This window comes from Phacochoerus africanus, chromosome 13 (assembly GCF_016906955.1).
Source record: "Phacochoerus africanus isolate WHEZ1 chromosome 13, ROS_Pafr_v1, whole genome shotgun sequence".
Classification (NCBI taxonomy): domain Eukaryota; kingdom Metazoa; phylum Chordata; class Mammalia; order Artiodactyla; family Suidae; genus Phacochoerus; species Phacochoerus africanus.
This window is the reverse complement of record NC_062556.1, coordinates 8,259,147-8,278,033: the sequence shown is the minus strand read 5'-3', so window position 1 is coordinate 8,278,033 and position 18,887 is coordinate 8,259,147. Positions and strand designations below refer to the sequence as shown.

General features: G+C 42.4%; 1 protein-coding gene across 1 annotated transcript in view; it reads right to left on the bottom strand.

Moving 5' to 3' along the window:
• RXFP2 (relaxin family peptide receptor 2) overlaps nucleotides 1–18,555 on the bottom strand; it is a 54,783-nt gene extending 36,228 nt beyond the window's left edge. Inside the window, exons 1-2 of the mRNA XM_047756359.1 lie at nucleotides 18,390–18,555; nucleotides 1,011–1,157 (exon numbers count right to left, since the gene is read on the bottom strand). Coding sequence (XP_047612315.1) covers nucleotides 1,011–1,157; nucleotides 18,390–18,432 — 190 coding nt within the window. The 5' untranslated portion in view covers nucleotides 18,433–18,555. The remainder of the gene's footprint in view (nucleotides 1–1,010; nucleotides 1,158–18,389) is intronic.
• Nucleotides 18,556–18,887: the final 332 nt, after the last annotated feature.

Genomic DNA, 18,887 nt, shown 5'->3' with positions numbered 1-18,887 from the left:
CTGTGTGGCAGGAAACACACAGGATCTGCTCCGATTCAGGAGATCTGGGTTCTAGGGTCTAGTCTGTGACTAACAAGACATGTCGACCTCCCTCGGCATCAGATTCTCCGAGAGGCAAATACACAGGCTGGGTGAGCCGTCTATACAGGCACAGACCTACATGGCCTCTAAGCCCTTCATGGTCCGGCCTCGGCCGACCTCCTTACCGCCTCTACCCGGCTCTCTGTGCCCACATCACTCTGGCTTTTCTGTCCCACAGACACAGTGTTTTGCCTCGCTCAGCCTCTGGGCCTTTGTAGGTTCCTCTGCCTGGAACCCTGTACCTCCAGAATATTTCACAGTTTCTTTCCTCTTTTCCTTCCATTCTCAATTCAAATGTCAGCATCTCAGAGAGGGTGTTTCTGGCGATGTCTTTAAAGCAGCCTTTCCTCCAAGTCCCTTGCTACCCCATTATCCTGTTCTATTTACTGCCTGGTACTGATCACTCCCTGACATCATTCATGTGTGTCCAAGCTGGTGGTCCTCCTTGCTCGCGTGGTCGCTGTGACCTCCGCAAGGACAAGACACTTGTCCCCCTTGAGCCTGCCCTGTCCTGGCGACGAGGAGAGCACACCGCAGGCTCTGGATGCAGGTCTGTTGAATCACTCCCCTCCCCAGGCGGCCCCATGAAGCGCTGTCTGGATATTCCTGCAGCTGAACCGACTGCCCGAGCCATGAGGAAGTGGGTGTAGAAAACCATTTAACGTTAAAATATGGCTATCCAAGTAGACTTTAAAATAATTTCATTTTTTGATCAAACACAACATTTTATAATACTGTATTTCCAATGTAAGCAAACCCTAACTATGAAAATTCAGGTAGTGTCACCGATAAGTTGGGGAGAATTATTGGTGTTACAACAGGAGTCCCTTCGAGGCACCTCTCCCAGTTTGTCACTCTGAGCGTTCCACCCACCCACAGTGGGGGGAGTTCACGGGGCGCTGGAGGATGGAGCTGAGCCCACAACTCACCACAGTTCTCCTCGTCGGCTCCGTTCCCGCAGTCGTCTACACCGTCACAGTGAAAAGCACGGGGTAAGCACTGGGTCACATTCCCACAGGGAAAATATCCTTTGGGGCACAAAGACGTGATTGAACTGCCTTCAGTCCATGCAAAATCTATGTGAAAGAGGAGACAGAAATTTTAAGGGTTGGGAAGAAACCGTTAATATGGCCCAACTCTTTCCCGGTTATCCCACTGAATTTTCACCAAACTCTATGAGTTGAGTTTGGTGTTATTCTTAGGGCCCCATTTCTCCGAACAATATTTTTAATTATAACGCTGAATATCATGACAATCCTACTAAAGACCAGCCATACCAAGAATGGAAGCAAGGCTCATCTTGCACTCGCTTCAGGAAGGCAACAGTAAAAAATCCAAAGCCCCAACTGTCCTACTTTTGAGTGAAATCAAAGACTTGTTCACGCCTGGGAACAGGTAAAGCCTTGAGCTCACAGGATCAAATAGATGCATCTATGTACTTATGAATCCTTCATAAGAAGGAGCTGAGGTCACATTATGAAAATATACATGCAAAAGGAGCGTTTAAGTGTGAAAGAAAGAAATCCAGACCAGTTTTGGAACAAGGAGAGACAACGCTAAGTAGTAACAGCTAACACTCGTTGAGCTTCCTGTGCGCCACGTCGCCTGCACAGTGGTTGATCTCCGTGATTCCTTCAACCAGTCTCTACGTAGGCGATGGTCTCATTTCCAGTTTCAGGGTTAAGGAAGCTAAATGCAGTCTTCGATCTGCAAAATCACACACGTCGATCTGAATCATCCCTCTGACCCCAGAGGCCCATGCTAGGGGCGAGTCAGGAACGCGTATTTCAAGGAGCATAAATCCTCTATGAGGATGAATTAAGTCTTCTTGGGCAGGGAACATAAAAGAAGATGAATGAGAGTTGAATAACAGCTGGGGTGAATGAGAAAGTGCAGAAAGGAAGAGTAATTACCATTTGCACAGTTACTTTATCCCTGGATAGGATGTTCAAAGAAATTTCAGACATTTAGATGTGAAGAGAGATTCTTGTAATTTCGAATGAGCATGTTCCAGAAAATAAAGAGATGTGTTTTTCTGGCAAATACTCCAGCGAAAATTTAGAAGTCATGTATTTTTTAAAGGGGATGGGGGGAGGAGAGGAGTAGGTGTGGGGGATGAAGACGTACAAAATTCCAGCCGCAAAATCAATGAGTCATGAGGATAAAATGTACAGCACTGGGGGAGAAAGGAGTACAACCTGAAACTTCACAGAAACTGATTTAAGGAGAGTGTAGACCCTGGCAGAGCTACAGTTCATTACGACTAATTGAAGGGAACGAGGAATGCTGGCAAAGTTTTCCTACCCACAGCACGGAAGGCTGGCACCACAGCCATCATGGCCAGGAATTTCCTTGGGCTGGGGGTATGGGCCTGATTAATAGAGCAGAGGAACAGAGAACCGGCCTTCGCTAGCATCATCTACTGTGTGTTGGGTGTTTCCTGGTCATTTCCTTTAAGCTCAAAGGCAGCTTTGTGTTGTTGGTATTATTATCTCCAGGTAAAGATGAGCAATCAAGGCTGAGGCTACGAAGGCACTGCTGCTCTGGTTCTTGGGAAAACGCCCTTGTGAGGTCTGGGCCCCCCACGCAAATGCCGCCTTGCTGTGAGAGGCTCTCCCGTCAGACGGTCACCAGGCTCTCTTAGAGTCGATGAGGTCTGCTGACCTGCATTGTTTAAGGAATCATACCACTCGTAACAGGGCAGGAGTTTGATCCAGGCCCTAAAGCTACGACTGAGTTATGGCGCATGATACACGTTTAGTGAGCTCGTTAGAGAGGACGAGGAGATCATTTGATCTTTTGAGCTTTAGCCCTTTCATTATGATGACCCTCAAGATCCAGCAAACACGTAAAAGAGCAGCATCTGTCCTTTTCCTGGGGACAGCAGGTGTAACGGTGCCCACTCTCCCTCGGAAGCTGCTGCCAGCTGCATCTGCTAGGCCTTCCCTGAGAGGGAGGGTGGCCCTTGAATCCTTTTCTACCCACAGGACTTTTGTTTTTACAAAAGCAAAAAATAGTTTCTCTGTTATTGCTGCAGAGGTCGATGAATGATTTACGATGAGCAAGTAGGCATAAGACCAGTGAGGTCTGACTATTTTAGGAAAACTCTCTGCTGTGTGGCTCTAGGGGTTGGCTTGTTAAGCCTATTCACACAGGAAAGGCGTGCTGAGTCATCGATCTTTAAATCTCTTCTTTCTTGCAAAGATTTCTACAGAGAGCAGATTTATCAAAACCAGTTGTCCTCCCAAGTCTGGAACATGAATGAGTTAGGGTCAGTATTTCTTAGTGCAGCTGCTTTAAAATTGTGTAAGAGAGACACTCACAGTTAGACACACATTTTGTGCCACATTACAATTCCACGTACAAACACACGCGGAGGAAAAACAAAATTCCTGAAAAAAATTTCAGTAGTGGATGAACTTTGGTCATCGCTCTTCTATCTTGGTCACTTGAAAAGGCATTGCAAGTCCCTAGGTTGATCTCAGGAGCCACTAAAGGGATGTGGCCCCCCCTCTGAAAATATTCACTAGTAACAAAGTGCTCTGGAGACCAGGAAACCCAAGTTAAAACTTCCAACTCCACTTCCTAGCTGTGTGACTTCAAGCTAGATGCTTAACCTCTTTAACCTTGAGTTGTTTCATACTGAAATAGGGTTAGTGACAATATCCATGGAACTAGACAGACTAGTGCCTGTGAAGTACTGGAGAGCACCGAACCCACGGTAAACCCCTGGTTAATGTTGGCCTGCGGGCAATTTCAACGCTAGGTGAGAAAGCTTGTGTAGAAGCTTGCTATGCCTTAGCATTGCATGATTTTTTTTTTCTTACCATGATTTCTATGAAAGAAATAATAGGACTATAATAAAGCTTCTCTCCTTCTTCATGTCACTCTGTTTTAAAAGCCATGTGATAAGGATAACCTGACCCCCTTGCTGTACAGTGGGAAAATAAAAAAAATTATATAAATAAAAATAAATAAATAAAAGCCATGTGACATATAAGGTTTCTATGGTGGGGCGGTACGGGGGCGGGGGGCACGGGGGGGGGGGGGCCTGCCCAGGGCATGCAGAAGTTCCTGGGCCAGGGCTCAGACCTGAGTCACAGCAGGAACAAAGCCAGATCCTTAACCCACTGAGCCACCGGGGAACTCCTACGGCTTTTCCTTTAAACAGCTCAAATCGCTTTTGAAAGCTGAAAGGAGATTGTAAATAATTAAGCAACACAAATGTCTTTAGAACTTCCTAATAATATCTTCTTATTGATATAGGAAAGGTGATTAAGTATTAAAGACAATTTTGAAATAGAAAGCTCAGGCTGGAGTTCCCATCGGGGCTCAGTGGTTAACGAATCCGACTAGGAACCATGAGGTTGTGGCTTCGATCCCTGGCCTCGCTCAGTGGGTTAAGGATCCGGTGTTGCCGTGAGCTGTGGTGTAGGTTGCAGACGCAGCTCAGATCCCACGTTGCTGTGGCTCTGGCGTAGGCTGGCGGCTACAGCTCCAATTAAATCCCTAGTCTGGGAACTTCCATATGCCATGGGAGCGGCCCTAGAAAAGGCAAAAAGACAAAAAAAAAAAAAAAAAAAGCTCAGGCTGTGTGAGCCATTTTGAAGGCAGAATATTGCCTTCCCTATGGGGTTTCTCTTGACTATAAGTCTGAGTTCTCTGAAGGCTGGACCCAAACGAAACATCCATCTGACAGATGCAGACTCATGTAGAGCGAGACAGACAATCAGACAGCACAGACAAGAAGGAACCAGGCTATTTCCCTTTCCCTGGCAAGTGTGGGCGAAGGAAGGGGCGGGGGAAGCCTCACTATGCGCAAACAGAACCGACCAACGGTATTTCTCAAAATTCCCCATTTTTTAAAAATTAGAATATAGCTAATTTATAATATCACCCCAACTTCTGCTGTACAGCAAAAGAAGCCAATCATAGATATCTATGCATTCCCTTTCTTATATGATCTGCCCTCATGGACTGTCCCAAGAGGTTGGACAGAGTTCCCTGCGCTGTGCGGCAGGACTTCTTGTTTATCCACTCTAAATGGAAGAGTTTGCATCTACCACCCCCAGACTCCACCTCCATCCCAGGTCACCCATCCCCTGCCCCGGCAACCACAAGTCTGCTCTCCACATCCATGGTCTGTTTCTGTTCTCTCAAAATCCCCCATTTTTCACTCCGGAATGGAGTCTTCCCGAACTGAAGGCATAAATTTTATCTGGAAGGAATATAAATAAATTAACTCTATTTCCTACCTACCCCTTGCTCTCTGTATCCTAAATCCCTGTTGTCTAACCCAGTGCCCCGTACTTGGTGCTCAATAATTTTTTAATGAACAAATCAATCAATGGATCCCTTAGGAATAAAAGAGGAACTGAAGAACGACCCCATTTAAAAGGTAAAATTCCCAAAGTTGCAGGCTCATGTTTTAATTATGATGACAAAATATTGTTTGGTCTTCAAAGTACTTATCATTTATCATTCTGTCATTATACGATTAAAAATGATTAAGAACCCATGCTGTATTTGGCACATACTGAAAACGAATCGATACCCTGTCTGTAGACAGCATATTATGCTGTCTCTTCCTCCTGCCATCTGTGGAAGTGGAGAGTTTTTATTGAAACTTGGGGATTATAAAAGTGGAGGATTCCTACATAAAAGCTGTGTCAATAGCTTCTGCAGCAATTTCTATGGGAGCCCTGCCAAACACCCAGCTAAGGGGAGGTTTGAACATGCAAAAGAAAAATTTCTCAGTAACAGTCCTTCTCGTCTCTCTTCTGGTTAATATTCTGGAGACGTCTATGCAAAATGATTTTAAAATGACTCCTGGATAACTTTCCGAAGCCAACTGGACTGCTGCCTAAGGACACACTCTGTTGCCTGCCCACCAACACCCTCCTTGTGGAGAAACAGCAGGTGCTCAGTTTGAGAATCGATGGAGAAGTCCCTGTGGGCCTTCTCGGATTCTCCGCTAATGCTTGTCCTGCATGAAGCTGAAGAAGCCTTTTCCTCTCGGCCTGGTGTTCTGGCTGAGACGCTCTCCACACCCACGCCAGGATGTTGGCCCCACCGTCCGTGGGGAGACCAGAGGATCCCGGCCAACGAGGCCATTTCCCAGAGTGCACTGCTCCGAGTGGAATTCAATCCAGTTCAGATGCAGATGAAACCTCTGCCATGTACTCTAAAGAGCCGGTTCCTGCTGCACTGAAAGAAACCTTTACTTGACATCCTGGAAATGTTAGCTGAGTGCCTACTACGTACTATGTCAACAGGCAGATGACATCCGTTCCCTCCTGGAGCTCAGGTGCCAGGGTCTCCGAGGCGCACAGCAACACCACTCAGTGAAGCAAAGGAGAATCGAGCTCGCTGGCTCAGTCCACCTGCCTTCTAGCAAGAGCCTCAGCTCCACTGAACCCCCATCTTTTCTGGGTATACGATTCACGGTCCGCTTAAAGGAAACTAGGCAAGTCTTCCTGAAAAGACTTTTACGATAAGGTGAGTGGAGAGAAATTGGCCCCTTGGTTGGTCGGTGACCTTAGAAGTCTCGTCCTTCTATGCTATACGCTACTGTTTGGTCCTCCCGGCCCTGACGATATTGTGTGGATATATCGGTCAGTGTGTGTCGAATGCAGATCCAGTTTCATACACACACTGACCCCACCATCTTGCCATTTCAAAGAGTCCTGCCTTAACTGAGTTTCGAAGCCTCTATTTTCTGCTGTGCTCTTTCGGGACAAAACAGACCACCTCCAGCTGGTGAATGAATGTTCTTCAGGATGCTCCTCAGAGCTTTTCTGCAGAAACTATCACCCATCACCCCCTTCATATTATTGCCCAATGTTTGGGCAGATTTGGGGAAAACATGCCTGACTATGTGAAACAGAGTATAGGTTTAATATAGGTTGATTTAAGTGGGGGGAAAAAAGAATTTCTGCCAACCTCATCCTCACCAGGGATGGATTTCCGTCCCATGTGCCCCTGGGCTGGATGCTTTTACATGGGTCACAAACTGAACACCACGGTCCTTGATGGGCTCTAAGGTGTACAGCGGCACAAGAAACATCTCTTCCACTTCACCTGGAGGGATGCATTCTTTTAGGTTAATATCTTGCTTTTTAGTATTTAAGGTCCTACCTTGTTCTGCATGAATTAGCAGAACAAGGCTAATTCTGGCTTCTTCCTAAAACCTGCCTGTGTGAAGTGACCTCGAGAAGGGACCCTGAGGTGGGTGGAGGGAAGAAGAATGTGGAAAAGTTGACTGTGACGGAGACAAGGTGAATCCTGATGGAAACTGGGCGCGGGAAAGGTGGAGAGAGGGTGATCCACTCCTCCTTTCGTCGCTCTCCTGATTCCCGCCGATGTGTTGACTGCTCTGACTCCAGGGCCTTTCGCTGGCTACTCCCCCCAGTGGTGATGTTCCCAAATTGCAGCCACGTCAACGTGCACGTGCGCTCGCACAAGGACGGCGCGCCATCCGCGTAGGCTGCTGGTGCTGAGCTGTGCAGAAGCCACGCGGCCCCAGGCTGAGGGCCTGGAGACGTCTTTGTCTTTTTATTTATTTATTCATTCACCTATTTATTTATTTTCTAGGGCCGCACCCTGGCATATGGAGGTTCCCGGGCTAGGGGTCGAATCAGAACTGTAGCCACCGGCCTACGCCAGAGCCACAGCAACGCGGGATCCGAGCCGCATCTACCTACACCACAGCTCAGGGCAACGCCGGATCCTTAACCCACTGAGCGAGGCCAGGGATCGAACCCGCGACCTCGTGGTTCCTAGTCGGATTTGTTAACCACTGAGCAACGACGGGAACTCCGAGGCTTCTTTTATGATGCACAGAAGGCGACAGTTTCCCTTCCTGCCCGTGGGAAGTGTTCTATATTCCACCTCATCGCCTCTGCTCAGACTCTCTCTCCATTACCTCCTTTCTTTCCAGTATCCCTGTCTCTCCACTGGTTTTTCTGTTAGTATTAATCTTGTTCCATCAGCTCCCATTTTCAAAACAAACACATTAATCAACCCACTAACCAACGGAGCAATCAACCAACCAACTAACCAACCCAAATTAATTCTATGGTACTCACACAGGAACAGAGACATGCTTCTCCCTTCAAAGTTAAATTTCTCACAAAAAAATCATACTAGCCAATGTTTCCACTCCTGGCCACCCATTTTTTTCAGCTCACAGCCTTCCGTCCTGGCCTGGCTGCTCCAATGAAATGCCTCCCTGTGGAATCACGAATGCCGTCTTGGTGGCTCATCACCACGGATATTTGATGGTCCTCCTTTTACTTGATTCTCTGCAGTGTTTGGCAGAGCCAACCACAGTGACCAGGGTGAAATCCTTTGTCCCTTAGCTTTGTGACATCTCCCAGCCCTCGGTCACTTCCTTCATTTCCAGGTTCCCTAACAGCCTCCTCGACGCCCCCGCCCCCGTTTCCTTAATGCATTAGCTCCTTTTGCTCTGTCAAAACTGTGAATGTCGCTGATATGCATTAGATCAGAATGAAATCAATCAAAAATTAATTATAGGGACCTGCAAAGAGTTACTAATATTTTAGTTTGTCACACAAGAGCATCACAACCCCTAAATTACCATTATTATCATTATTAGGAAAACAGTATTTTGTCATTAAAAATTTGAGAGAATATCTTCATGGAAGAAAAGACAAGCCTTTGAAAGGAAGATATTTAACTTTATGAAAAACTAACTTATTTATGCTCGTGGACGGGTGAGACTTTCATTCCTGACAGCAGTGGCCTGGAACACAGTGTTTGGAACCATGTGTGAGAAAACTGAATCTGGCAGTGTTACTAAAATTCTTTAGGGAGGTTAGCCCGCCGGTCTGTAACTCACAAATATTTTCTCCCCGTTTGTCACTTGTCTTTAACTTTGTTTAGATCAGAGGCTCCAGAGAGGAAATGATCGGATCTTGACTTTAAAATAACTACGCAAAGTAAAAGTAGAAGGCAAGTTAATTGATTTAATGAAGGATATCCATAAAAAGTCATAGCATATAACATCTTTATTAAATACGTTTTAAATGTTTGAGGACTTTCACTTTGAGGTTGGGATGAAGCAGTGATGTCCACTCTTACTACATCTTTTCAAGACTGCACTGGAGGACTTGGCAAACTAGTGAGGCCAGGCAAGCAAGTCAATGGCCTTCACCTTGGGAGAAAGAAAACTGTCCTTATTCATGAATGATATGAGTGTGAACATAAAAAAACTCCAAATAATAAATGATTAGTATTAGAGAGTTTATCAAGGTTTCTGTAAAATCAATTTAATTTCTATATCAGCTGTAAACAATTACAAAATGAAATTTAAAAAAAAAATACCTTTTCCGGAACCCTCCTGCACTGTTGGTGGGAATGTAAACTGGTACAGCCACTATGGAGAACAGTTTGGAGATACCTTAGAAATCTATATATAGAACTTCCATATGACCCCGCAATCCCACTCTTGGGCATCTATCCGGACAAAACTCTACTTAAAAGAGACACATGCACCCGCATGTTCATTGCAGCACTATTCACAATAGCCAGGACATGGAAACAACCCAAATGTCCATCGACAGATGATTGGATTCGGAAGAAGTGGTATATATACACAATGGAATACTACTCAGCCATAAAAAAGAATGACATCATGCCATTTGCAGCAACATGGATGGAACTAGAGAATCTCATACTGAGTGAAATGAGCCAGAAAGACAAAGACAAATGCCATATGATATCACTTATAACTGGAATCTAATATCCAGCACAAATGAACATCTCCTCAGAAAAGAAAATCATGGACTTGGAGAAGAGACTTGTGGCTGCCTGATGGGAGGGGGAGGGAGTGGGAGGGATCAGGAGCTTGGGCTTATCAGACACAACTTAGAATAGATTTACAAGGAGATCCTGCTGAATAGCATTGAGAACTTTGTCTAGATACTCATCTTGCAACAGAAGAAAGGGTGGGGGAAAAAATATAATTGTAATGTATACACGTAAGGATAACCTGACCCCCTTGCTGTACAGTGGGAAAAAAAAAATACCTTTTCCTATAGCATCACCAGTGTCATATTTAGGAATTAATCTAATAAAAACTTGTAAAACATTTACACAAAGTATGTAAAAGTATTGATAGACATTAAAGACCTAAAAAATGCAGTTCATTCTTCTCCCACATTGATCTATGGTTCAAAACAAGTCCAATAAAAATTCGGGAGTGTATGTGTATGTGTGTGCAAAAGGAGAGGCCGCTTCTCTAAGATACGTGGGAAGAAGAAAGTCCAGACGAGCCAGCTCTGTCTTGAAGAAAGAAAACAAGGTAAGAGAACTTGTTACCTGAATGTCAGGACTTATTACAATGATATACTCATTCAGAAAGTTCAGAAAAAGACAGACACACAGACGGCTGATTTAGGAAACAAGTGGTACTGCTGAGCAGGGAGGGGGGACAGTCACCTCGAGGTATATTATACACCTAAATATTAAGGTAAAACAATAGAGTTTCTGGAAGATAATATTGGAGAAAATCTTTATGACTTTAGGGTAGGATCTAGGGGAATAAATAAAACAAATAAAACTGAGAGCATTAATCATAAAGGAAAAGATAGCTAAGTTAGACGACATTAAAATTCAGAACTCCTATTAACCACAAAAGAAGAAGTTACCATGAAGACAGTGTAAAGGCAAGCTTCAGAGCTGATGTTTGTAGAACATTTGTAACTAGGAGCGAGAGAGAGGAAGAGAGAGAGAGAGAGCTCTGTCCTATAAATCAATAAAGAAAAGATGAAAGTAAAGAGGAAAATGGGCAAGAAACTTGAACAGACATTAAACAAAAGAGAATATCCAAATGGCCAACAAACAAAAAGGCATTAAATCTAATGAGTAACTAAGGAAATGAACATTAAAACTACAGTGAGCTATCACTACAGATTACCAGTATGGCTACACATAATTTGAAAAACAACCCATAATACACTGGTGAGAATGGTGAGCCATACAAACTCTCCAGACAGGTAGAAGTGTTAACTGGAACACCTACTTTGGAAAAGTTTGTCATTCCCTACTAAACTTGATACTTTGAAAACCTTATGAGTTGGCAGTTTTAGATCTAGGTACACACCCACAGACATGCATGCACGTGTGCACCAAGAGACTCAGATAAAAATATTCGCAGAAGCATTGCTTTGAATAGCCCCAAACTGGAAACAGTACATATGTCCCTGAAAAAGAGTAACTGGATAAAAATTGTGGTATATTCATCAATGGAATACTATACAGTACTGAAAATGAACAATCTCAGTCATTCGAAATGATTTTAGATCCAGCATAGCCAGTGAGCAGACGTCCTTTGGCTTTTTATAATTACTGTGTACTCAGTTAGCAAAACATTGCTGGCAGCCCCGACTTTTAGGGTAATAAGATCTTGAGACTTTAGTTTGTGCTTTCCTCCTTATCGAAAATGCATTCTTCCCCCTTTTCCACTTCACCTTTCTTTGACAGTCATCTCAGAAGTCATTTCTGTGAAAACCTCACTGATCCTCTCCAAGACGTGAGTACAAACTTTCTTTTTTAAGTTCCCAAAGCAGCTGGCCATACTTCAATTGTAATATCGATGGTATTTTATTATAATTACAGATACTTTCACTTTCCCATAGTTTACTGTGCCCAACCTATGGAAGGGAACTTATTTTTTATTAATTTTAATTTTCCTAGTAGCTAGGAAAGCTCTGTTTTCAGCACACACCATTTGTCTCAAAATTGTTATCTACATTAACATTTCCCTTTTTTTTTTTTGTCTTTTCACCTTTTCTAGGGCCACTCTTGCAGCATATGGAGGTTCCCAGGCTAGGGGTCGAATCGGAGCTGTAGCCGCCGGCCTACGCCAGAGCCACAGCAACATGGGATCCGAGCCACGTCTGCAACCTACACCACAGCTCACAGCAACGCTGGATCCTTAACCCACTGAGCAAGGGCAGGGACCGAACCCTCAACCTCATGGTTCCTAGTCGGATTCGTTAACCACTGCGCCACGACGGGAACTCCAGATTATCCATCTTTTTACTATGGTTTCCTTGAATATTTTTCTTGTCTTTGGAATCCTGAATTTTCAATAAGATTTGTCTGAAGGTGGAATTATTTTTGTTTTTCTTCAGAAATCACTGTGCTTCTTGAAAGTGTGGATTCTTATCCTTCACCAATTCTTGGAGCTTCAAAGTTATTAGTTCTTCTAATATCACTCATCAGTTTTTTGTTTGTTTTAGGGCCATACCTGCAGCATATGGAAGTTTCCAGGCTAGGGGTCAAATCAGAGCTACAGCTGCCAGCCTACACCACAGCCACAGCAATGTGGGATCCGAGCCGCATCTGGGACCCACACCACAGCTCACGGCAACACCAGATCCTGGACCCACTGAGCGAGGCCAGGGATGGAACCTGCAACCTCATGGTTCCTAGTCGGATTTGTTAACCACTGCGCCACGACGGGAACTCCTACATTAACATTTTCAGGGATAGCAATATAGTTTCCATCGTTGAGTTACACATACCTACACCCCTGTATGGGGAAGCGGGGAGCACACAGGTGCTTCAGTGATGACGCACGTCAGAAGCCTAGGCCAACGCCACACGTACACGTGTTGGGAAGACACCTGCGTGCGTTTGGTGCATGCAAGAGGCTCCACACTCAGTTCCTTTTCCCCATTTATCTCGTATCAGTGTCTCAGTTTTTTTATGTTGACATTTTTGCTTGAAGCTATCACAGCAGATGAGTGGTGGTTAGGCCCCTCCTAATTTCCAGGAGGACTATGTCAAGATAAACCTTGAATTATCTGGAAATTAGGCTTATTACATCATATAACTCTACATCTGGGATTTAGGCTGCAGTAACCACTAATTTCCTCATGCTTTACTCTTTGCAAAACCCTTGCCATTCACACATAACAATGGATGAAAATAATAGTATTTGCAAAACCCTGTGCCCTGAGGGAAGGCAACTTATTTTTCCAAGCAGATCATTCTGGTTTTACATAGTTACTATAATAAGATCAGCATTTTTAAGTGGGAAATAGGAAAGGACCACAAAGGAATGCCTTCGGAATAGGGGAAGAGGGTTTTTCAGTAACATGCAGCAAGGGCTGCTACCCTTCATTCTGCCCGCAAGGAAGTTTACATTAGGGACTCCCTCAGCTCATCCTCAGATAGAATTTGAGGCTTTTGAGAGGTTGATTTTTCAATGGCCCTCAAAGGCAGAGTGGAAGAGATCAAGATCCTTTGAACTGCTTACAGCTCTAACATTTACAGAAAAGGAAATTAAGAATAGAAACATCTGCAATAGACATCTGACTTTTAGCCCATGTGGTGGAGACAGAAAGTCTCAGACTTGCTGATTATCACTCTTGTCTTGCCACAGGCAAATGACTGGCCCCGTGTCCTGGCTAGACCATAACTGCACAGAAAAACAGATAACCAACAGCAGGGGATGAATGAGAAAGGGTCTTGCTCCAAACCAGCAGAGACCCTTCCCTAGCTACTCGTGTCATTGGTTTACTCATTTCCTCTTAATTCTTTTTTTTTTTTGGCTGCACCCACAACATGCAGAAATTCCCAGACCAGGGATCAAACCGGCACCACAGTAGTGACCCAAGCCACTGCAGTGACACCACCAGGTCCCGGACCCACTGTGCCAAAGAGCTCCTCATTTCCTCTTGTTTCTTAAGGAGGAGGTAGTAGTTAGCATCAACATGACTATATAGCTCAACTTGCACAGTAATTACACTTTTTTGAATTTTACTCTCCAGTAAGCGTCTCTATGTTGATCATTAGATCAGGTATCACCTTGCCAAAGACTTAATTTGTCCTTATAACCCACCCCACTCCCCCCCCCCCAAAAAAAAAAAACCTGCTACGGATCAGGGCTGAACTTGAACGCAGGTCTGCTAACGCCTGCTAACATCCTTGCCACCCTGCTCCCTCTCCCATCCTGCTCCCTTCCATGTGTGTAGCACTTTATGACATGATCCCACTCCTCTGATGCATATGCCCTTGCGTGTCTAATCCCTGATTAAGCAAAACCTGAAGAATTAAAAACGACCTTCTCTTCCGAGCTTTGGGTCAAGATGGTCTATTGTGAGCAAATCTTGAATATCCTTCCCAAAACATTCTCTTTCACGGTGGAAGACTGATATTACATTGTTTCACTGAAACATGGAGCTAATGAAAGGGCGAATCCCCACAGAACATGAACGGAGAAAAGGCTGCCCTTGTGAGAGGGACCCGGCCCAAGGGGTTGACAGGCGCCAAGGATGGATGAGCAGTCGGATCTGGCTTCCAGGCCTATTTGACAAAAGGGCTGAATGCAGGGTGGCCAGCAGAGGCAGGGGCCTTCATGAAGCCACTTGCTGGGACAGAGCCCCTCACAGTGAATGGGGGGTGAAATACGTCTGCCTGGCCACCCAAGGCTGTGATTTGAATACTGCCCCTTGCCCGCAGCCAGCAGGGAAAGCAGGGGGAGTACTTCTGCAAATTGAGCATGAGATTTGGGACTGGATCACCCACAAGATAAAAGTCCCTGAGATACTCATATAAACTACAGCTCAGATCTGAAGGCCCCCAGGAGCTATGCTGAGGCAATTCTGAGACCACTCAGAGAGAAACATGTGCAGGAGAAAAATCCCTCCAACTTCATGAAAACATCCAGGGCTCCAAAGAAAAAAAAAAAAAAAAGAAAAAGAAAGAAAGAATTCATACCTAGGTAATTGGGTGATAAAATTATCTTCCCCTTATCAAATACTTATTCTATTAACACAGAACTATCCTGGACCAAAAAGAAAAAAAGTAATATAACACTGATGAGAACAATATTTGTTGCAAGCTTATTTTTTTTCTGTACATGCTAAATATAATTAGAATTCTAAATGTAATGTAGAATTCTAAATATCTAGAATTACAGGGGTGAGGAACTGATGCACGTAACAAGGCATTTAAAAATTCTCCTTCTAATTCCCTTATTAGGAGTTCCCGTCCTGGCGTAGTGGAAACGAATCTGACTAGGAACCATGAGGTTGCGGGTTCGATCCCTGGCCTCCCTCAGTGGGTTAAGGAACTGGCGTTGCCCTGAGCTGTGGTGCAGTTTGCAGACGCCGCTCAGATCCCACATTGCTGTGGCTGTGGCGTAGGCCGGCAGCTATAGTTCCGATTCAGCCCTTAGCCTGGGAACCTCCATATGCGAGTGCCGCCCTGAAAACAAACAAACAAACAAACAAAAAAGACTAATTCCACTATTATTTCTCATGTGAAACAAGCACATTCATTTTGCCTGGTAAAAGCCAAGTTACATATTTACCAAACAAGTAAACAAAGCTGTTTTGGGTTCTGAGTTCTCAAGTATACATATATGTTCAATAGTATATACATACTACTAAAAACTCTGCACTTATCATTATATAACCATGTACACAAACTGTCCTTAGTTAACTGAATTTTATTCAAGCCACAATTTCCTAGGACATAAACGTACTATCTTTCAATATCAACTTATTTGAAAGCAACATCCTCACTTTTGTCTTTAAAATTCAGGTGACAGCCAGTTTTGTCACTTCAAATAAGAGTCCTTAAAACTCTTTTATTAAGTCTGATCATATTCATTCACAATAAGATGAACAACTGAATAGTCATCTGTTGGGGGATGTATTCAGTTAGTGCCTTTAGAGATAACTTATCTCAGACAGCTTTAACTTGTGGGTTTCTGATTTTTTTCCCCTCCTCTCACAGCAGGCTCCATTCAGCCCTGAAACAGGTGAGTTTCTTTTTCATTAGCGGTGCTGCTTTAGCCTCTCAGTACGACTGGCCTGTAATATAATTGATTTTCACAGCTATTGACAGCACAGATGTAATTGTGTGAAGTTAAAACTTAGTTCAAAAACCTTTCCTCACGTCACAGAGACCAAGCTGAACTGACATTGCTTAGAAAGGGCCAACTTGAGATTTGAACGGGTCCATTAGGGGGCAGCCAAATACTGCTCACGTCAAAATGCTGCTCTGGCCCTGCATTTGAGGACTGCAGTTTTCAAGGTTAACAAATAATTGGAATAAGCAGCAATTGGTCGTTATCAAGCAGCATTCTCAATACTTGATGCATTTCATTTCCCGCATAAGTGCACATTTTTGGTTTGCAATACTGTTCATAATCCCTATCAAAACTTTTTTTTTTTTTTTTTTGGAGAGAGTTTGAAGCTAGTTAAGGAGCATCAGTGAATAAATGGATGAGAAAATACATGCAGAAAGTGATATGACGTGTGATCTTCTCAGTGAATGGCCACAGTTAAAGATCGTCACTATCATTCATTCCTTAGGCACGCGAAGGTGATCGCGGCCAGAAGCGAAAAGCCAGTCACGACTTCTAACTTTTCCTTTCGTTTCGAACTGGCCAAAGAATCTATCATAAATATTTATCAAAATTTTAAAAACAGTGTTTACTCTTACATCATTTTAAATGATTTTTCTGTTTATGGTAAAGAGCCTTACTGCTTTAAGGGTACAATTGTAACTGCTTTAAGTAATTTAACTGTAATTTTATTGTGAAAAAGAAAAAAGTTTTGCTTATACATAGAACAAATTATTATTTTTATAGGTGGGAGTAAGATATAAAGGCCTCAATTAACATATCTAACTGTGACAATAATGTTAACCGTAAGGTTTAAATTAGGAATCGAGAGTAATATAAAATTAGAAAAGAGAAATCTCCAGGAAATTATAATCAGTAAGTATTTACCAGGTTGGTACTCTGGATTTTTTAAATGTCATTTACTTAGAAAATTTTTAAGAATTATCTGTTTAAAAGTTCTTTCCTTTTTTTAGCTTAAAGAACATGTTACATTGTGGTAAATTTTAAAATATTGTTTTAGTAATGGATGTTTTTCTTCTCATGGGACTTTCGTTTCTCGAGGCAAATCAATTAGAAGCATTATCAGAAGTAATAGCAGTAATTTCGTACAATTGGTTTACTATAGCTACATTCCTTACATTAAAGATTTTTTAAGTGACTAAATGATCTCTATGAAGTATGCTGAATCCAAGAACCTACTTTCTATTCTTAAAAATCATAAAAAAATTGAATAGTACAGATGTGCAAAGGGCACGAACTTCTGAGGGAAGACCTTAAATCAAGAAATAGACTGCTTTCTACAATTGTATTTCATGCAAAATGATTTTATATATTTTTCTCCTTAGATAAAACTTAAGTTTTCATGTAAGAAAGATTAAAATACAAAACAAAACTGTTCTAAGTGTTTTAAAATAATCTGAAACAAAGTTTTAGCATTCCAAATTCAAACTAAAATTTAAATATTTAAAAAGTCTTTGATTTGTTAGTTCTTAAATAACTGCTCATACTGTATTTTATTTCCATATTTAAAATATTTAGTTGAATTCACTTAATAAAATTCAACGCTATAAAAACCTAAAACAAATTTCTCAGAAAATAAAGATAACTTTAAAGTCTAACTTTTATTCTCAGAGGTTCATCAAAAGTCTTTAAGAAAGACTATGAACTTAAATAGCTATGTTATTTAATACTAATAATAAACCCAACATGCCTTGGATATGATGAATAGATTATTTTTTTACAAGTGTACAAGCTCATAAGGAAACAAGTCTACAGTTTTCTTTAAAACCATGTAAAGAAGTAAATTTTATTTTTTTCTCAGCTTTACAATAAAAATGTCACTAACTTGAAAATGAGCAGTTTGGCTAACGTGTAAATATTTAAAAATTAAAAACAAGAACTATCTAAACAGGTAGCTTTTGTACATTTTCAATTATTTTATTCTTAACACACAGATTTGCTCTTGTGGAGAGATGCTGATTTTTAGATTTGTCTGTGGCTTTGCAGTTCCCAGTTCAACTATGTTAATAACGAAACACAGCCACTGACAATTATCTAAAATTTATGAGCAGATTTCAACATATTGAAATTTCATGAGGTAAAATTTTAATTGATTAATTTGACATCCTTTTTTCAAATACTAAAAAAATTTTCTCCATTATAACTGATTTCTTCAACCTTGTTATTTTAAAGCCATCTTATCTGTAATCTTAACCACATTTAAAGGCAGGTTTCCATGAAAAACTTATCGTGTCTAGAAATTGCTGGGATGGGATCATAAGCAGTTAGTGAGAATGACAATGCAAACTGGATGTCTGCTTATCAAACACTGCAAGGAGTCTATTCTAAGGATGACAGAACCTCGAGGAAGTATTCTCCTCGTGGAATTGCACTCATTTAAGCGAGAAAGCAGCAGCCTTACCTTTGACATCCATCAGGACGATGAAATGAAGTAGAAAGAACATTGCAGTCAATCTGCAGCTGGAGAGATGCTTAGTACCAGAAACATAACAATGGGTTCACGGCAATTGAGTTATTAGAGGTATGCTCCTTATACCTCGGAAGGAGTTCTGATATAGTAACTTCGGTGCCTCCCCTGTCTCTGAGCATGCTCACAGCTAGAACTTTACTGGCATGAGAGGAGACGGGCTTTGTCACTCTGCAGCCTATCTTTTTCATTCTCTCTTTTTTGGTTTCATTTTATTTTAAACCTACCGTTGTATTCGTGGTCATTAATTCGTGATAGTATGTACTGAGAGGCATAAATAAGGCTTTGGTGACATTCGCGAAGAAACATTTTTCTAATTACTTTAAAAAATGTTCCCCTTAAAGCATGTAGTACCATTTGCTCTTATTTAAATCCAAACATATACAGAAGTTCTCAAAAGGGAAGGCATATAGATTTACACTGAATAGGTAA